The sequence below is a fragment of the Thamnophis sirtalis genome, unplaced genomic scaffold (genome assembly GCF_051295495.1).
Source record: "Thamnophis sirtalis isolate CommonGarterSnake01/CBP01778 unplaced genomic scaffold, rThaSir2_p1.2 scaffold_4, whole genome shotgun sequence".
Lineage (NCBI taxonomy): Eukaryota > Metazoa > Chordata > Lepidosauria > Squamata > Natricidae > Thamnophis > Thamnophis sirtalis.
In genome coordinates this window covers 68466567-68486048 of record NW_028261384.1, presented here as the reverse complement: position 1 = coordinate 68486048, position 19482 = coordinate 68466567, and the positions used below count along the sequence as shown (strand labels likewise).

The window sequence follows — 19482 nt, the reverse complement described above, 5'->3', positions numbered from 1 at the left end:
TTTGGCGTTGTCCAAAGCCACCTTGCTGTCTAAAATTGGAGGGACCATAATCCTGATTCCTAAAGGAGCCCCAATAATCCTGTCTAGCTCCCTGTCGTTTGGCATAGGGCCCCGGGCAATACGGCCCTTTCTTGTAATTTGTGGTTAACACCTTACGCTTGTCTTTTCTTTCTACTAGGAGTGGTGTGAGGGAATCCCCGAACAGGTCCCCCCTTTGTATGGTTCTGAAGCCAGACGCCACTTGTGACGGAGGCCAGTTTGCCACGGGCACAGCCACAGGAGTCTGCGGGAGGCCACGGATGACTCCATGGCCCGAGCGGTGAATCTGGTGGCACTCAGGGTGGCATCAGTTGAAAACTATATCGCAGCTATGATCTTATTCAGGTTCTGGTGTGCCCTGGAATCCCTGGCTGGGATTATCTCCTGCAGCTGCTGCAACCAACACAGGCTAGAGCAAGAAAAAAGGAAGCTGCCGCTGAAGCCTGGCCTGCCCAAGCGGCTGCTTGGTGGGCCCACTGGAGAGTTTGGTTGGCCTTCTTCTCCTCGGGTTTTAGGACCTCTTTCTGGACCTGGGTAACGTAGTATTAAGAGTGAAGGGCCAAAATCGGGGCATCCATTGTCGGCCACAGCAACAGTTTGTCAAGTCCCTCTGCCATGTTGTAAAAGTGCCTGTCAGAGCTGGATGGGGCTGGGCCTGATGTTGGTGTAGCCCATTGTCTCCGGATGGCGTTTATAAACAACTGGGGAGCAGGGATGGTGTCCGTCTCCAGTTTATGCTCAGTTAACCATGTGCTAGCTGACTTGGTGGTTCTAGAGGTTGAGGGAGCCTCCACCTGTCCCCCCATATCGGCTGCAGTGATTGCCTTGGAAAGCAGAGGTTTGAATAGAGCGGAAAGAGGCCTAAGGCAACCGACTTGTCGGGGCTTGCCTCCTCTTCCTCAGACAGCTCGGCCTCCCTGATCTCGCCTTCCTCTGAGGTCGGGGAGCGACTGCAATGGGGGTGCTGAGGCGATTGGTCTGCCCCCAGGTTGGGAACAAGATCACTTTGGAGACGCGAGCCGGGGCAGCCGGTGGTGGTGTTGGCGACACTTGTTGTTGCTGCAACCCAGCCGCAATCCCCTACTTAATGGCCTCTGCAATGAAGGACTGGTAATCTAGTGGCATGGTGGGGTCAGATACTCAGGGCGTAGGCCAGCAGCTGTGGGTGTAAATGTGGCCTCCACATGTCTACTAGGTAGGCGAGGCTTCATAGGGGCTGGTGATGCAGATTACCCCCAGAGCCCTGAAGTATTAATAGACAGCATTGAGCTAAACGGGCCAGGCCCAGGATCCAACTGCAGAGGAGGGCCCGTGGCCTGATTTGGAAGTGATGAGGCCTGGTCTTGGTCTGGGGGTTAGCCTCTTTATGTGCCGACTTAGAGGTCTTTTTAGACTTGGAGCCCTTGCTGGATGATTTAGAGTCCTTAGAGGTCTTATCATGTGGCTTAGTTGTTTTGCTGACCTGGGACGAGAAAGGCAAGGCCAGGGGATCGGGCCCACCAGCTACCAACAGCAAATCCCCCTGACTGTCTCTCTCCATGGCAGGGAGATGGCCTGCCACACTGCTGTCTGCCATTGGAACAACCGTTATTTTCAAAATGGCGACTGTGCCAAATTTTCCCTTTCAAAATGGCCACCGGTGCTCTTTCCGGGTTTCTGAGAGCTTCCTCAGGCCAATGCAGCTGCGTGCGCCTTTAATTGCTGCCTGCAAGCCTGCAGGGCGTGAAAACAGTTCAAAGGGGCCGTTTGCCTCCCCGCGGCATCGGAGTGAATTTCCTCGGAGCTGTGGAAGTTCCTGCAGTCTATCCAGCCGGGAGAAACGCTGTCAAATACCCTGCAGCCGCGCAAAGCACGCTGCGCAATCAGCTGTACACAGCAGTGGGGGATACTGTCCTGGGGATTGCAGCATGCGATATGAAGATTCAGGAATGGCTTGTCAGTGCACGACTCCCGCCCCTGAACCTGTGGCTCGAGGCTGGGTAGTATCACCTCAATGAGCCTCTCTCTGAGCACCCCAAGGCTCCTGCTGGCCAATTAGTTTGGCTCTGATGTCACCAACCCACTCTTTCTCCACAATTACTCACAGCCAATTTGAGATTCAATAAAGAGAAATTCGCTCAAATACTGGAAACACTGGATAACACGACTGTCCAGAGTGGACTGAGTCGGAAGCTGGGTTGAGTCACTCACAGGGACAAGTTATATAGGTGGTTAATTAATTAGTAATCAGACTCAGTCCAATCAGAGAACGGACAGTGTTAACTCATACATGGATGCTATCTCCATCTTTATTGAAAAAAGTTAATTCAACAGAAAATATTGTTCCATTTTTATTGGGCTCCCTAAAAATGTTTTCAAAAGAAAGATCATATTTTGGGATTGGTGCTATAAAAAAAAACCTAAGATTTTTCTAATTAATCAGTGATGAGGTTTATGGCTGGTGAGCCACTGACACACGGGTTTCAAATTTTTTTAGACTTGAGGACTTCAACTCCCAGAATTGCACAGCCAGGCATGCTCAGTTCCGATTTAAAGCAACAGCATTTGTTTTTCTCTTTTGCAAAAAAGTTTTCTTTCATTCTTTTTCTTCTCCCTCGCCCTTCTTCCTCCCTCTCTCCCCCCTCTCTCAAACAGACACACGCACACAGAGAAGTTGGATCTTTCTCTCACTCACTCACAAACACAAACACAGAAGTTGGATTGGATATATTTTCCAATGGCTTGAAAGCAGCTCCTCTGCCATACCACCCCCCCATTCCCCTGCTGCCTTCCGATCCGAGCCTTTGATTGCAGGTGGAGCCACGTTGCCTTTTCAAACTTGTAATCAGTGAAGCTGGGCTTCTATGGTTTAATCCAGGTGTGTGTGTGTGTGTGTGAGAGAGAGAGAGAGAGAAAAGGCAACGTAGTTCTGCATGCAATCAAACTACACTTGGGGAGGGATCAACACTTGAGGATGAAGTTTGAATTCCTCCCCCTCTCTCCGACCTACACATGTACCTTCTCCAGATGTTTCAGAGAGGATTTCGACTCTGCTCTTGCCTGCCATCATGAAAAGAAAAAAAAATGTAAAAGGAAAAAGGCAAGAGCTGAGGTCAGGCTGAGCTAGTTGCTGCCAGATGACTCTGCTTAGTGATTAACTGTTTTAAAAAGCCTCTAAAAAAGCACCCTCTACAGGAGGAGGCAGGAGAACAACGTGCCTCATCTATGTCAGGGATTTTTCGACTTTTAACCCTTGCTTAACCCTGCTTAAGTGATCATAAAACACCAGACTAGATGATTCACGCCGTTCTCCTGCCTCCTCCCGTAGAGGGCACTTTTTAAGAGGCTTTTTTAAACAGTTAAGCACTAAGCAGAGTCATCCACTGTGACTCTGGCAGCAAATAACTCAGCCTTTCCCTTTTACATTTTTTTTTCTTTTCATGATGACAGTGGTGAGGCTCTGAGTCCCCTGACTGCACATCCCTGTAATTAATATGATCTGGTTGTCCCTGTTATAGTTTTCTTTTGTTTTCAAGTCAGCACAAGAGAAGGAATAAAACAAATACCTGAACCAAAATCTAGTAACTCCTTAATAATTTGTGCAGGCATTTGTATATGCTGGTTCATAATAGTCTGAAATCAGTACTAGTATTTTAAAACAGGAACCAGGAAGTAATTAACCATAAAAGCTGCCTCCTGCCAACCTCCATTTTATTAATTGTATATTCTCATTATAGGCAGAAAATCTAACCTAAGTTATCAAAAATAAAATCATTGGCATTTGACATTACTGGTTAACATTAATTATCCAACTATAAAAGATTGTCTGTAACCTCCTCACTGGGCAAAAAATGTGTAGTTTTGTAGAGAGGTTGGGGTTCAAGTAAGAATTTTTTTCTATGTAGATGGAAAGAAAACAACTCTCTTGTTGTCGAAGAGTAGATTCAAGAGTAGACTCTTCCCGAAGATGGCTGCTGAATGGTAAAAGGTTTTTTTTCTCTCTTGCCAATGATCTACCAATTTTACTGCCAAAGCTGGCTCTCTGGCAGTGTTGCTCCATAGATTTGAATGGGAGCATTCAGGAATGACCTAAGACAGCTTTTGGACAGTTTTGGGCCCATCTGAAAGGGGAATCTTGAAGCTTCAACTTCCCTGTTGGAGCAATCAGAAAGCCATTGGGCATATATCTTCCTTTTGGAAGTTCATTTTTTTAAAGCAACCCTGGGTTTTAACTTTTTAAATCTTCTAGTTTACTCTGGTTTTTATCTTCAAAATTTAACTGGTGAGTTGAATGTTGATTTATTTTATCTTTGCTGAACTCTAGCTATTCTTTTTCTCTTAATGTTGTTGTTTAAAATAACTTTTGCTTTTCAAGGAAACAGTGTGTTTTTGCAAAGGAAAAGTTTTTATTTGATTTACATTAATACTGGACTCTCACTACAGGGATTTTTTAATTGCAAAATAATTAGAGCTCTTTTTTATTTTTATTTTAATCTTGGATCAAATATCTGCAAAACACTTTCTCTGCTTCTCTTTGCTTCAGCTTTCTTTTGTTTCCTGACTAAGCAGCACAGAGCAACAATGGATCAAATTAAAGACAAGCAAGAGTGGTTGAGATCTGAAAAAGGACTTTTCAGTAACATACAATTTTTAGTTGAAAGTTTTTCTAAAAAGTTTGATTAAATGATAATGACTGGAAAATATTCCGAATAAATTAGATACACAAAATGAATGTGATCTGAAAGTTACAGGCCCATTGGAAAGAGATATAGAGAACTAACTGAGCTGATTGCACACATCTCTCTGAAATTCAAGCCGACACTCTTTTATAATAGCAGATGCCTGACTGAATGAAAAAGTAACAAACTGATTTTCTCCAAGACTGGAGGGGATTGGGGAATGGATTTATCATGTTTAATCTGAAACCACTTTCATATAGACATTCTGGGGACTAAATTTACTATGTTTAATCAGACAATGATTAAGAGATGGTGTTAAGAAAGAAATGTGGATATTTGATCCAGGATGAATTACTCCTGGGACAATTTGGGATAAATAAGATGGCATGGTAAATTTTCTATGAATTGATCACAATAACAGTTTTGGAACTTTAACTTTGCTTTTTTTATTATTACTGTTTTTCTTATGACCCATTTTGTTATTAATATAGTATATAGATGATAGGTCATTAATTTGTAAGTAGATTTAGTAGTTTAATTTTTGGGGGGGATGGTGGGCTATTTCACAAGGGGTGAGAAACTAATATTGTAGTAATGTATTAAGCAGTATTCAACTGGGAAGGATAATATGCGTACCATCTTTTCATGAAAATAAGACAGGGTCTTATTTTCTTTTGACCCCCCGAAATAAGTGTTTGGCCTTATTTTTGGGGAGGTTATTATATCCAATAATAAAGTATTTTTGTATCCGATTTTAAATCATTCTATTATTTTGGTATTGGTAACATTCTCTAATAATTTTCAATTCCATGTTTTGTTTTTAAATCTAACCACTGATAAAACAAGTCCCGTATCCTATTAAAATTGTTTACCTTCTTGTACTCTCATATGTCAACTTATTCATTTCAGCACATTCCATTATTCATATCATCAATCTAATATTTATGTATACAATTATTATAATTATTAAACATTCATTGAATATAACTATAATTACATCCTTTTTATTTGAAGCATGCTAAATTTAGAATAGATTTATATTATAGCATTTCATTACATCACCCTTAAATCATGCATGGTATTACATCTTTATATTCTCACAGTTTATGTAAAATTTCATATTATCAACTAGTGTATATAAGTGCATTATTATCATTGTTAATCATTTATTGGATTATATTATTACTTTGTCTTATACATAATACTCAAAATTTAACTAAGTTTAACTTAATTTTTATTGTAACATTTCATTTCATCATCCTGTATCCTTCCAGTACTGCCGTCCAATATCTCTTGCCATTTGTAAAATCTGTATTCTATTTATGTTCTTGATAAATCTCATGTGGACTTCTGGCAACTTGCTGTTCATTGCATATTTTTTAAGAACTGAAAACTTTCCATCTGTTCCTTCCATTAGCTTGCCTTTGGTTATCACTGGTGCTTCTGCCAAAATTACTTTCATTGTTTCTGCCAGATTTTTTCCCTTTTCTTCTTCCATGTCTTATTATTTTTGAGGTGCAGGAGGCGGCGAGCATAGTCACCTCATAGCTGCTGTGTTGCAATATTTTTGAGGAAGGCTTATTTTCAGAAGAGGGCTTATTTTAGCAGATGTGCTCAAAAGCCCGATTGGCTTTATTATCCAGGGAGGTTGGGTTCTTTATTTAATGTACACTTTTTTAATATCTTGTTTGCTCTGTGCTTTTTCTTTTTTTGTTTGTTTTAAATTTTATTTTTTGGAGTTTTGTATTTTGACTTTTTTCAAATAAAATAAAATAGTTATAAAAATGGATTCTAAAGATTATTCTGTCACTATTTGAAAAATCTTTACATTATAAAATGAGAAAATGTAGAAGTATTATTTAATAACATGTTAAAGGCTGATCTAATTAAAATAATTCTAGCTTAATGCTATATGTATCTCTTATTCCAGTTATAGCTTTAATTCATTTTAATCACTATTAGATGTTTATTTTTATTGTATAACATTGATATTGCTTTTGTTATGTATATTTTTGTATATTGTTATATATTTTTGTTATTTTGTTGGTATTTTTTTAATCTACCTATCGACTTGCCTGTCAGAAATAAACAGGTCAGTACTTTTATACTATATCAGGCTTCCTTCATTTCAGTACTACAAAAATTAAGGAATAATAGTAATTCTATTTATTATTATTGAAATAAATCATTGAAATAAATGCAAGTAAGAAATCTCTGACAATCTAATGTCAGAGTCATCAAAATCAACAATAGGTTCATATGTATTTTCTACTGAACTTTATTAAACTATTATAATTTCAAGAAATAGCTTATGGAAAATCAAAATGTAAATTAATTACCTTGTCCAACAGAAATTTAGTACTCCCAACTGAAGACAGTAAAATTGTATGTGAAGCAACAAGAACAAAATTACTTGTGCGCACAGAATTAGGTCCACCTGGACTGGTCATAGCTATAAAAATAAAAAGAAATGTAATGTTTCTTTAGCTAATGTTACTGGTTAATTGTACTTGTAAATTACATATTTAATTTATTAAATTATCGAATATTTTCAAACATAGTTCTAAGAATAGAAAAATGATGTGGCAGGCTCTATCTCATTATATCCCCTTCTTTATTCTAATATAGCAAGGAACCCCACCAACCTGGTATTTTATACATGAATATGTTTTGGGACATATCTATGTATGTATTTGTATGTGTATACACATATGCAATCTAACCACAAAGAGTGCCTTTTATTCAAAAATATTAATAACTGCATCAAATTGCAGATAGATAAAAAATTATTATAGATATCAAGAATTGAAAACTGAGGAACTAATCACAATATAATGGCCATGGATTCAAATAAATACACCTCTTGTTTGAAAATGCTATTGTAAGTAAAATATTTAAACAGCCTTTCTTCTTGTTTGTTCTATATTAACTATGATTCATTAATTACACAGCACCTAAAACTCCTAACAAAGAATGTGACTTTTTAATGTCATAACTTTCCCTGACACATCTGCGCACTCATTTTCCTACACTCCCATCTGTGAAACAGGAAGAATGATAAACAACCTTGATAATACTTAAATTTTATAAGATTATAATTTCTTTAAGTCTTTATTAATCAGGACTGGTATCAAATTGAATACCAAAACCTAAAGTTTTGCTTACCGGATGCAAGAAGATTAGGTTTCTATAGATATGCACATGTAAAAAAAGATTAATAGAAACAGATTATTCAAGAAATATTATAGACAATACATTTGATACTATATTAGAAATATCTTGATCAAAGTTAACGTTTTCTTGGAAGTGGGGAAAAATAAATCAATATTAGTACTTACAGTAGTAATAGATGTCAGTAATCTCTTTGGAGTAATAGCCTATAATAGAGAAGACATGTCATACCAACAACACTACAAATATTATAATTTATTTTAGTTTAATGTTAGGTTTAGGACTTAAGTCTGCTGCATCACAAAAATAAAAAAGGAAAAGTAATGAAAAACGTATCTAGTAGAAAAACAAAAGTCAAAACCAGAACAATAGATGTATTTCATTGTACAAATATTAAAGTATACAAATATTAAATGATGAAATAAAATCCAATTTTTCAAAAGTTGCAGTATCTTTTGACTATAGAAAAAATAATACTTGGATAACAGAATAGAGGAGAAATAACTGGTAAAAATCACAAAATACGAAGATCTGCCAATAGAAGTAGAATAACTGGGAAAATATTGTTTCTCTATCCTATCCTGAAAATAAGACCTAGCATGTTTTAACATATGCACCTAATATAAGCCCTACCCCCAAATAAGCCCTACTTAGGAACCCAGAGAGCTGGCTGCCTGCCCATGGCCATGAGGCGAGGTGGAGTGAAGCTGCACCACACGTCTCATACCGGCTAACCTCAGTGCCCCCGCAGTGAGGCCATCTACATCCTGACACCTGCCTCACAGCAGCAGCACTAGCAACCATGTTGTTGTGGTCTGTTGGCCGTTGGTCCCTCCAGCAGCTGAATCAGATGAGGGTGAGGCGTGGGAGTCAGGGCCAATGTCAAGGCAATGATAGCTCCAAGGGAGAAGAGGGAATGTAGCTGTCGGAGTTAATTGAATTGAATTTGAATTTATTATATTTCTATGCCGCCCTATTCCCAGAAGGGACTCAGGGCGGCTCACAACCAAGTCAAGGGGGGGGGGGGTACAAATAGGGAAAAAAGAACATGGACAAAACAATACCACAATTTAAAACACTCAACAACCATACCATTCGAGGAAAAAGTATGTGAGCCCCTAGCCTAATGACTTCTCCAAGAGCTAATTGGAGCCAGGAGTGAGCCAACCTTGACTCCAATCAGTGTGATGATATTGGATGTGTTGCTGACAGCTGTCCTGCCCTTTAAAAACAAACACCTGTTTTGGGTTTACTGGTTTCAAGAAGCACTGTCTGATGTGAACTATGCCTCGCAGAAGAGATCTCAGAAGACCTACGATCAAGAATTGTTGACTTGCATGAAGCTGGAAAGGGTTACAAAAGTATCTCCAAAAGCCTTGATGTTCATGTGTCCACGGTAAGACAGACTGTCTACAAATGGAGAAAGTTTAGCACTGTTGCTACTCTCCCTAGGCATGGTCATCCTGTAAAAATGACTGCAAGAGCACAGCGCAGAATGCTTCATGAGGTAAAGAAGAATCCTAGAGTGTCAGCTAAAGACCAATAGAAATCTCTGGCACATGCTAACATTTTTGTTGACACATCTACAATAAGGAAAACATTAAACAAGAATGGAGTACATGGGAGGACACCACGGAGGAAGCCATCTGTCCGCCAACTGAAGCTCCGCAGAGGATGGGTGATGCAACAGGACGATGACCCAAAGCATACAAATAATTCAACACAAAAATGGGTTCAACAGCACATAATATGCCTTATGGAGTGGCCCAGTCAGAGTCCTGACCTCAACTCGATTGAAATGCTGTGGCATGACCTTAACAGACGATTCCCACCAGACATCCCAAGAATATTGCTACACTGAAATAGTTTTGTGAAGAGGTGTGGTCCAAAATTACTCCAGATCGTTGTGCAGGTCTGATCTGCAACTACAGGAAACGTTTGGTTGAGGTTATTGGTGCTAAAGGAGGGTCAACCAGTTATTAAGTCCAATGGTTCACGTACTTTTTCCTCCCTGCACTGTGAATGTTTACATGTTATGCTCAATTTGGAGATTGTGTTTTTCTATTGTTGTGATTTAGACGAAGTTCAGAGCATATTTTATGACCAATTCATGCAAAACTCCACGTAATCCCAAGGGGTTCACAACTGTATACTGTTAAACACATGATTTAACAGTAATGTCCTAGGATTGAAATTATTGGAATGGAACCAAATGATTATTCAAAAGAAAAATCCCTCTTTTTAAATGTAATTTAAATACTATCTTAACATTCCAAATCAATTCCAAGCAAGGTATTTTCTTTTTATTTTCTTTTACAATTAGAATGTTCAGGTCCAATAAATTCAAATTTTTCAAATGTTGAGAGAATTGATAAAGGGGAATATTTGTAGTTCAGGGTTGAAATAAGAGATCCTTGGTGCAGTATTGATGTTACCTCGTATGGCTAATGTAACGTCTGCAAGAAAACAAGCAAGCTCAGAGAGCATCAAATACCCCTCATTAAGGGAATCATTTAGGTATTGGTCCAAGGGCTCCAATCATAATTAGTATAATTGTGGATTTCTTTTTCCATAAATGTTCAACTCAGATCTTCAAGTGCTAGTATTTCCAATTTTTTCCACACTGTTTTCCTGCAATTCTAGTTTTTATTAAAACTTCATCATATAATCAACCAGATGTTCAAATTAGATTTGGCATTTTTATCCATCTATCAAGTCCTTCCCAAGGATCTCAGATATGCAGATTTTTTATTATTTTTTCCCTTCTACAACACCTTACAGTCATCATATCAACATTATGTCATCATACCTGTACATGTAAATATTATTTCACTTCTGTTTATAAACCTTTATACAGAGTTCTCTCTGTGTGTGTGTGTATGTATGTGTGTGTATACACAAACACACACACACACACACACCATCATGAAAAGAAAAAAAATGTAAAAGGAAAAAGAGCTGAGGTCAGGCTGAGCTAGTTGCTGCCAGAGTCACCATGGATGACTCTGCTTAGTGTTTAAAAAAGCCTCTAAAAAAGTGCCCTCTACTGGAGGAGGTAGAACGATGTGCCTCATCTAGTCTAACTTTAGGCATTTTATGATCACTCGAGCAGAGTTAAGCAAGGGTTAAAAGCATAAAAATTCCTGACGTAGGTGAGGCACGTCGTTCTCCTGCCTCCTCCTGTATAGGGCGCTTTTTTAGAGGCTTTTTTAAACAGTTAAGCAGTCATCCACGGTGAGGCAGCAACTAGCTCAGCCTGACCTCAGCTCTTGCCTTTTTCCTTTTACATTTTTTTTTCTTTTCATGATGACAGGCAAGAGCAGAGTTGAAATCCTCTGAAACAGCTGGAAAAGGTACGTGTGGGTCGTAGGGAGGGGGAGGAATTCAAACTTCATCCTCCTGGTGCGGGGCTTTGGGTAAAGGCTGGAGGGAAGTGCTCTCCCTCCCCAAATGTAGTTTGATTGCAGGCAGAGGCGCATTGTCTTTTCAAACCTGTAATCAGTGAAACTGGGCTGGATCCTTCCGGGGCTGGGGGAAAGTGTGTGTGCTCCAGTATGGCTCTTTGACTGGCTTCCTGCCTCCTCCTGTGGTCTCCCTGACTCCCTCCAATCCAACTTTGTGTGTCCGTGTGTGTGCTTGTTTGAGAGTTTGTTTGAGTGAAAGAAGGAAAGGGGTAGGAGAGATAGTCCAATCCAACTTCTGTGTGTGTGTGTGTGTGTGTCTGTTTGAGAGGGGGAGGGAGGGAGGGAGGAGGGGAAGGAAGAAGAAAAAGAAAGAAGGAAACTTCTTTCGCAAAGGAGAAAAACAAAGGCCAAAGTTTTTGGCCCACGCTATCTATCATGCAACCTTTAACTTTTTCTTCTTCTAATGTTACTTCTAATAAATATTTGTAAATTTTCATTATGAATTTATTTTCCGGGCCAATTTATCTATTTGTTGTAATTCTGTGCATATTGCATATTCTTTTATTTTTTTTTTGTATCTCGATTGTAGTTGAAGGCATGGCCATCAGTCTATATTTATATTTTGCTCCTTTAATTCCTGATTTGTTTTCAAATTTCCTTGGATGTCTAAAATTTCACTATATCTAACCATTTTCGATAGATCTAGTGTATTGGGATGTGTCATGGCTTCCATAGTGGAAAGCCATGTCAGTATTTTCATGTAGTATTTTTCTCTAATTTTATTCCAGACCTGTATCAATGCATCTGTAATATAATTTCTATTAAAATATTTTTGTTTCTTTTATCCTCTTTCCATAGGAAAAAGTGCCATCCTGTTTGCAAATCGTGGCCCCCTAATGTTAGTATTCTTTTTTTTTAATTTATCCAATCCTTAATCCATTTTATATGCAGATGTTTTATTGTATCAGTATTGTTCATTGCATAGTCAGTTAGATGTTCAGATTGCCATTTTTATCAACTAATTTAACTTAATAACTGCAGTGATCCACTTAAATGTGGCAAGAAAAAATGTGACCAAACTTACTTAACAACTGTCTCACTTAGTAACAGAAATTTTGGGCTCAGTTATGGTCATAAGTTAACCCTAACCCTAATGCAAATAAAGTTTGGTGCTTGCGGCTCTTTTAATTTAAATTCTTCTTCCTCCTCTCAGCAGCTCAGTATTTCAATGAAGGTAAGGCCGATGTAAGAGATGAAATCGAAGTAGGTGAGTCACAGAATCGGGCACGATGTGACAGCGCACCCCCCCCATGGCAAGACCCTGGAACGAGTTGACCTTCGGGCGGGGTTGGATTCTCCCGCAGCACACATAGAAAGAACGTTCAGGTAAGTCAATGGTCTTTCTCCTGTGCACTGTTTGGAGAACCCAAACAAGGGATATGTATGCCCAAACATAATGTTCCTAAGGGGAGGGGAAGATGTAGACTGGTCCAGGGTCCTAGAATCCGAATGAACCATCTGCAAAACCCACCATCCAAAGGAAGCCTCAGCCAAGCATACACATTCAGTTTATAATGTCTGACAAAGGGCGATGGGGATGACCAAGTCGCCGCCCTGCATATTTCCTCAACCGAAGCCTGCGTCACTCAAACTGCTGTAGTGGCGGCACTTCAGGTGGAGTGCGTTTGATATGGCGAGGCAATGGTCTGGTTTACAGTGGTCTTCACAAGGCTGCCAGATTTGAAATACTCCTCCCTCCTGAGTTCTTGGGGACCAAAAATAGAATGGAATAAAACCCCTGACCCTCCTGTCCTGAAGCATGTGGATGATATCAGGAGACCAATCTCGGGGTGCCCGCAAGCCTGAGGGAAAAAGAGAAGGCAGGACCTCCAACATTAATGGTGGAAGAGACTTAGGAACCTCCGTTCTAAAAGCCCTAGAGTCCTGCTTCTCCGAGGCCCGTTGCTTACACTTGGCCTCCTTATCCACAGCAGTGGATTTGAATTTGATCTTGGCTCTGGAGGCAGTGCTTTAATGGTAGACCTGCCCACCCTGGAAGTTGCTATGGGTGAGGGACTTCCAGGAGAAGCCTCCACGCTAACCGCACTGCAACTAATTTGGTCAGCATCCTGATAGAATATGGGCTAAATGTGGGACAACAAAAGCCACCAAGAATAAACAGGGCCCCTTTAAGGCTCTGTCTGATGGTCCCAAAAAACCCGTGGTTTTGAGCCTGCACACTCACTGCACCTACTAGACCGAGGCTGAAAAATCACTGAGGACAGACAAGGTCACCAAGAAGAGATTCCTCAGAAATACGCAGAGAGGGCCAAGGTACGCGCAATAGCACTACCATGCTGCTCCCTCAATGCTGCCATGCTCGAAATGTGGTTCAGCGAAAAACAAAATGGTGGCTGCCAAAATCACGGCAGCTTGGCGCCAACTCAGAACAGCCGGGAATTTCAAATATTAAGAAAAAACTTGGCGCACAAAGCGACTCATCACCAATGGATGCCCACGATCCAGAGTATGGCGGAATAGCCTGCTCACCTGCAGATCGTAACCTGGGTACCATATAAATGTGGGGAAGCTTGAGAACAGCACACCGATCTTCCAGTTCCCTGGGTTGCAAATCTTAGCAAATACATGATGGCTAGCCCGAGTGATCAGCCAATAATGCCATGGCTGCAAGTCCTGCAATTAGCTCTCGGAATCTCGTGGTGGCGGTTCTAGCACTCGAACATGCACTCTAACAGCCAAAGGAAAAAACAATCCAAGCACAAACCTGTACATGGTTAGGAGTTTAATAAAACTACTGAGCTGGAGTAATTCAGATTACGTTTCTCTAGGCAGACTGACTTGGAAAACTGAGCTACCAAGATGAGGGAGAGGCGTGGCCAAGAATTCTTCCAGTTCAGTTTCTGGGCAAGCAGACCGAAATTAACCCATTGCTTGAATTCTCCAAGCAGTGCACAGGAGAATATTCCCATTTGCATTTTACCTTCTTATGGCTAGATTAAGTTCTTTTAAATTGGGTCTACTAAAAGGCTACATTAAAACTATTCTCTGATTCAAGTAATTGTGTCTATGTAGGAAAAATATTGTTGAATCAATTGTTTATGATTATAGAAATTGGAATTGCAAATTTATTTTTTGTTAGTCAAATATTTTGAAAGAACATCCATTTAGAATGTGTATTATGTTGTATGTCATGCATTCCTAATACTTTTTTTATCTGAAATTGCTATAAAGCTGCTGCACCTTTTTATTTTATCAATGTAATATCTACTGAGTGATAAAGTAGAACTTAGTATTAAGAAACTTAGGGAAGAACATTTCAGTCAAAACAATATGTGTCTACTGCCCTAAAAAGCTATTTTTTTTCTTTTCACTTTTACAACTGACCCACAACAGTTTTAAAAAATTGAGGAATTGGAACTACAGTTTTTACCTTTGACTTAGTTGATTTTTTCTTCTTATCAACACCGAGCTCTTTTTTCTGTACCTAACAAAGAAAAAAAACATTATAGTCCACCAATCAGCTAGATATTCTTTCAAAAGAAGCATATTGAAAAGTGATAATACATACCAAGTTATACACTTCAATGTTTATCTCAAAGTCACTGGACACATTTTGCCTTTAAAAATAGGAGACAAAATTAATAAAGATAGCCATTAAAGCTATGCTTTGATAAAAGTAAGAAATACAGCCATGCTATCATTTGCTATTTACTGGAAATGAAGCGAAGCTATTATCAACCAAAAGAAAAAAAGAAAAGAAACAAAAGAAAGGGCAAGGATATTTTATAGTGCAAGCAACTCAATCAAACAATTTAAGAAGTGTAACAGGCTACACACAAAGTTGCAAGGCTAAAATTCAATTGACTGCAGTTAATTTCCTTCTCAAGAATAACGGATTATCTCTGGTAACCCTTAATGGACATCTGCTGATCATGACAAGGCTTTGTTATAATTAAGAGATGGGCTATAGGAAAGAGATCATATAGTGTATTTAAAGATAAGTTATTAAAATTCATATTTATTTAATATTTATGCTGCCCATTTCACTGATTCAGTGACTCTATGTGGCTTATAATATAATAAAATGGTATAGAATAGAATGAGCTAGAAGGGACCTTGAAGGTCTTCTAGTCTAGCCCCCTGCTCAAGCAAGAGAACCTATACTATTTCAGACAAGTGGCTGTTCAGTCTCTTCTTAAAAACCTCCAGTGATGGAATATCCACTATTTCTGAAGGGAAGCTGCTTCCCTTAATTGTCTTCATTGTTAGGAAATTTCTCCTTAATTCCAGGTTACTTCTCTCTTTGATTAATTTCCAGGTATTAAAGCATAACACAAAATGGTTGAATTTGAAAAGTTTAAAGAAGGTAAGAACTGAAAGAATGGTAACATGGAAGGGGGGGGGGGGCAAGGCTCTTTTTGACTCAGATTTGTGATGATTTATATATTTATTTCCATTTTCTTTACTATATTCCTTTTTCTTTCTTTTCTATTTTTTCTTCATAATTAGTTTGTATTAGTTGTCCCTCTTGGTTTGTGAAGGCTCTGCAGTTAAATCCCATATAGTGGTATCAATTTGAGAGAAGGAATGATGTCCTTGAAGGAAGTGAAAGGTCTGCTCCTTTCTCAAGATCATTTGATTGTTATGGATCCAACCACCCTGGACAAATTGGAAATAGTCAAGCAGTAACTAGAGGATTCTGAGTGAAATGGATTAACTGAACATGTTCAGCTGGGTTTTAGGTATGAACACAGCACTGAGACAGCAATAGTCATAGTTGTTGAGCACCTATTGGCAGAGGGCTGCTACAACTATTGCGCTGATCCCAAATGTACTGATATAAGAGAATATTTGTAGTTTAGGGTTGAACTGAAGGGTCTATAGTGCCCACTGAGCTTTGTTGTTTTCTTGCAGATATTTCATTATCAAAGTAACATAAGCAGTGCTAATGGAGTACATTAGCTCTCGTTTTATATATTACTGACTTGCCCTATCAGTATAGGTGGGATTGGTTTTGGCGGTTCCTTGATTGGATATTGTTTACTGTTAACTTATTTGTCTGAGTTGGTAATTCCTTGACCTGGAGAATTGATTCTTGATTGTTGATCTAATGTTATCTTGGTGTTAATCTTGGCTCATTGGGATGCTCATCTTTTTATTTTTGATCATTTTTTGAATGGTATTTATCTCTATTTTTCTGTTTATGACCAATTAATCTATGTGCCAGGTTTCTAGGAATTCTTGAGTGTTTTGGGGCTTGGTTTGCTCTAGGATGCTCACCATTTCCCAGTTGAAACCATGGTTAAGTCTGTCCATGTGTTGGGAAATTCAGTTTCCATCTTATTTTTTGACATTGTTACATCATACAGTAGACAACTCATTTTTTCTTCTGGGGCCGCTGGTTTGGTTTACTTGGGATGTTTTGGAGAGCTTTAATTGGTTTGTGTGCCACAGTGATACCATGTATATGTAAGCTTGCTGATAGTCTCTAAAAAGTTTTTTTATATATGACAATGTTGTACTTGTCACAGGTTGTATTAATTATATTATATTGAGCTCAGTGAAAAATAGTTCAAACTGAGCTATTTTTTATATGCCATTTAGTGGTTAATATAAACCATGCATTTAATTCCTCATAGAGGTAATGACACTCTTTTTGCACTTTGAAAATTTTAGTCAAATAACACAGCAATATAAGTGTTCTGTACATCATATCAATATGAGTGAGTTCCACAACTTGGTCAGCTTCCCTATTTCAATGTACTAAACACACCCATGGAATTAGTTACTTTGAGATTTACAAAAAACACTGTAGGATTCAGTATGTTTGCCATTAGGTTTATTGGATAAATCTTTTTTCCTTACTGAAATCATTAAGCAGATCAGCTAAATAAGGAGGTGAGAACAAAATAAGAGCATACAGCTTGCTTACTACTGAGAGGAAACCTGCTAAAAAGGAAAAAAAATCACAGATATGTTGCTTGGGGTGAGGTGAATACATGACTTGAGCTAAGCAAAAGCAAATACAACTTAGTTGTAACTCCTTTTTAAAAAATGGAAGATTAACTTTACAAAAGGTAAAGAAAATATATAGATTCTGTAAATACTGCCCTCAAAAAAAGAGGAAACAATACTAAATGTTTTTCAGGTTAAACAAAATACTTTTAAGTTTAACAAGATACTTTGTTTTAAAACTAATTTTAATTATATATTATATTTTTCTCTAAAGAAGCCTACTAGTACTAATATAAATACAAATACTGAAATAATACTTACAATGTAAATGTTGTTGAAAAAGAAAGAGAATCTCCATACAGAGAATTAGCAGTACTTGCTAAAGGTGTTGCAACCATGTTTTCTGCACCTGATTTTAGCATGATTATATAGTAGTAATTTGCTGTATCTGTAAATAAATGAATAATTTATTTATTTACTAGTTTTAGAGGACATGATTCTACTTGGAAAGAACACTCAAAACACCTCAAAATAAAAACAATACACAAATACAAAAGTAAAAATAAAGGCAAGTTAACAAAAAGTAGTTTAAACAAGATTATAATAAAACAATGTTTTGTACTTCGGCTTATATACCTGTTCTTTTCTCATTTTACCCAATTAAGTAATAAAACTGGAAGGAATCTTTTGTTCAAAATTGAGCCAAGATAAACCACAAAGGCAATCTATACATTTACTCCAGAAATAATATAAGTACAGTAAACTGCAAATATTTTTTAAAGTTCTGTATTAGCATGCTGGTTGGGGACCAGATTAGCATGCTAATCTGATCCTTGCTGGCCTTTTCTTCTTTCCCATTGGATCCCCTCAGGCTTTTTCACTACCACCAGGACCACATAAAACTTTTCAGGACTTTTCTCTGCCACCAGGTCCTCACATTCCCTGACACCTACAGGTACTCAACTTACAACCACAATTGAGTCCAAAATTTCTGTTGCTAAGTGAAACAGTTGTTAAGTGAGTTCTGCCTCATTACATAATCTTTCTTGTTAAGTGAACCACTACAGTTGTTAAATTACTAATATGATTATAAAGTGAAACTGGTTTTCCCATTGATTTTGCTTGTCAGAAAGTTGCAAAAGGTGGATTACATGACCCTGCAACATAAATATGAGTCAATTTCCATGCGTCTATATTCTGATGACATGACCATGTGGATGCTGCAATGGTTGTGTAAAAAACACTCATAACTTTTTTTTTCAGTGCTGTTGTAACTTCAGGCACCAAATGAACTGTTTGTAAGTCAAGGAGTACCTGTATTGTGCATTTCCTGTTTGAAGATCTCTAGAGCTCTGTGCCTCAAGTTAGGGAAGGAGGGCAGCCAACACCATCCATTAACATTCCTGTGCCATGGAAGTGGCTGCTATTTCAGTATGGCCAGTTTTTCTGCTGCACTGAAATCATGGTCACTTCCAGGAGGTGGCTGCACATTCTACCAACAGAGAATATATTCTGCTTCCCTAATATGGTCAAGCAATGTTGTGAAAAACTCCAACGCTTTTCTCAGTGCTGAAGATTGCATTAGGGAAGCAGAATGGATTGCTTTGTTGCTGGGGTACATAACTGCATCCCAGAAAATACTTCATTTTCAATACACCCACATTGAATTGTGGTCACAAAGAAAATGGTGGCCATTTCTAGGATAGCACCAGGTGACCCAGCAACAAAATAGCTTGCTATGCTTCCCTTACCAAACTCCAAGCATTCCATAGTGCTTGCTAAAGGTAAGGTTCCTTTCACAGATATGTGCTAGTCGTTCCTGATTCTTTTTTTCTTTTTTTAAATTTTATTTTGTTTGTATAAACTTCATATCTTTGCAACACATTGCATTTTTTTACCTATCTGTTCTGTCTGTTTTATCTATACCAATAAATCTTTTATAACTATAACTTCATATATTTGTGCATTTACATTATTTCATACATTTTTTTCATTCTATACATAATATTCTATATATTCTATGTTTAGCAGTTTTTACTACATTTATGTCATTTTGTATAACATATAATATATTAAATCTTTTATAACTATGACTTCATATATTTGTGCATTTACATTATTTCATACATTTTTTTTCATTCTATATGTAATATTCTACATATTCTATGTGTAACAGTTTTTACTACATTTACGTCATTTTGTGTAATATTTGTTTGCTATAGTTTATCTCATAT

General features: G+C 38.2%; 1 protein-coding gene across 3 annotated transcripts in view; it reads right to left on the bottom strand.

Moving 5' to 3' along the window:
- ANLN (anillin, actin binding protein) overlaps positions 1-19482 on the bottom strand; it is an 84241-nt gene that overhangs the window by 15115 nt on the left and 49644 nt on the right. For all 3 annotated transcript variants that reach the window (XM_014068568.2, XM_087713084.1, XM_087713085.1), the window contains 6 exons: positions 17570-17696; positions 14862-14910; positions 14724-14777; positions 8036-8074; positions 7863-7884; positions 7037-7149 (listed from right to left, as the gene is read on the bottom strand). In XM_014068568.2, coding sequence (XP_013924043.2) covers positions 7037-7149; positions 7863-7884; positions 8036-8074; positions 14724-14777; positions 14862-14910; positions 17570-17696 — 404 coding nt within the window. The remainder of the gene's footprint in view (positions 1-7036; positions 7150-7862; positions 7885-8035; positions 8075-14723; positions 14778-14861; positions 14911-17569; positions 17697-19482) is intronic.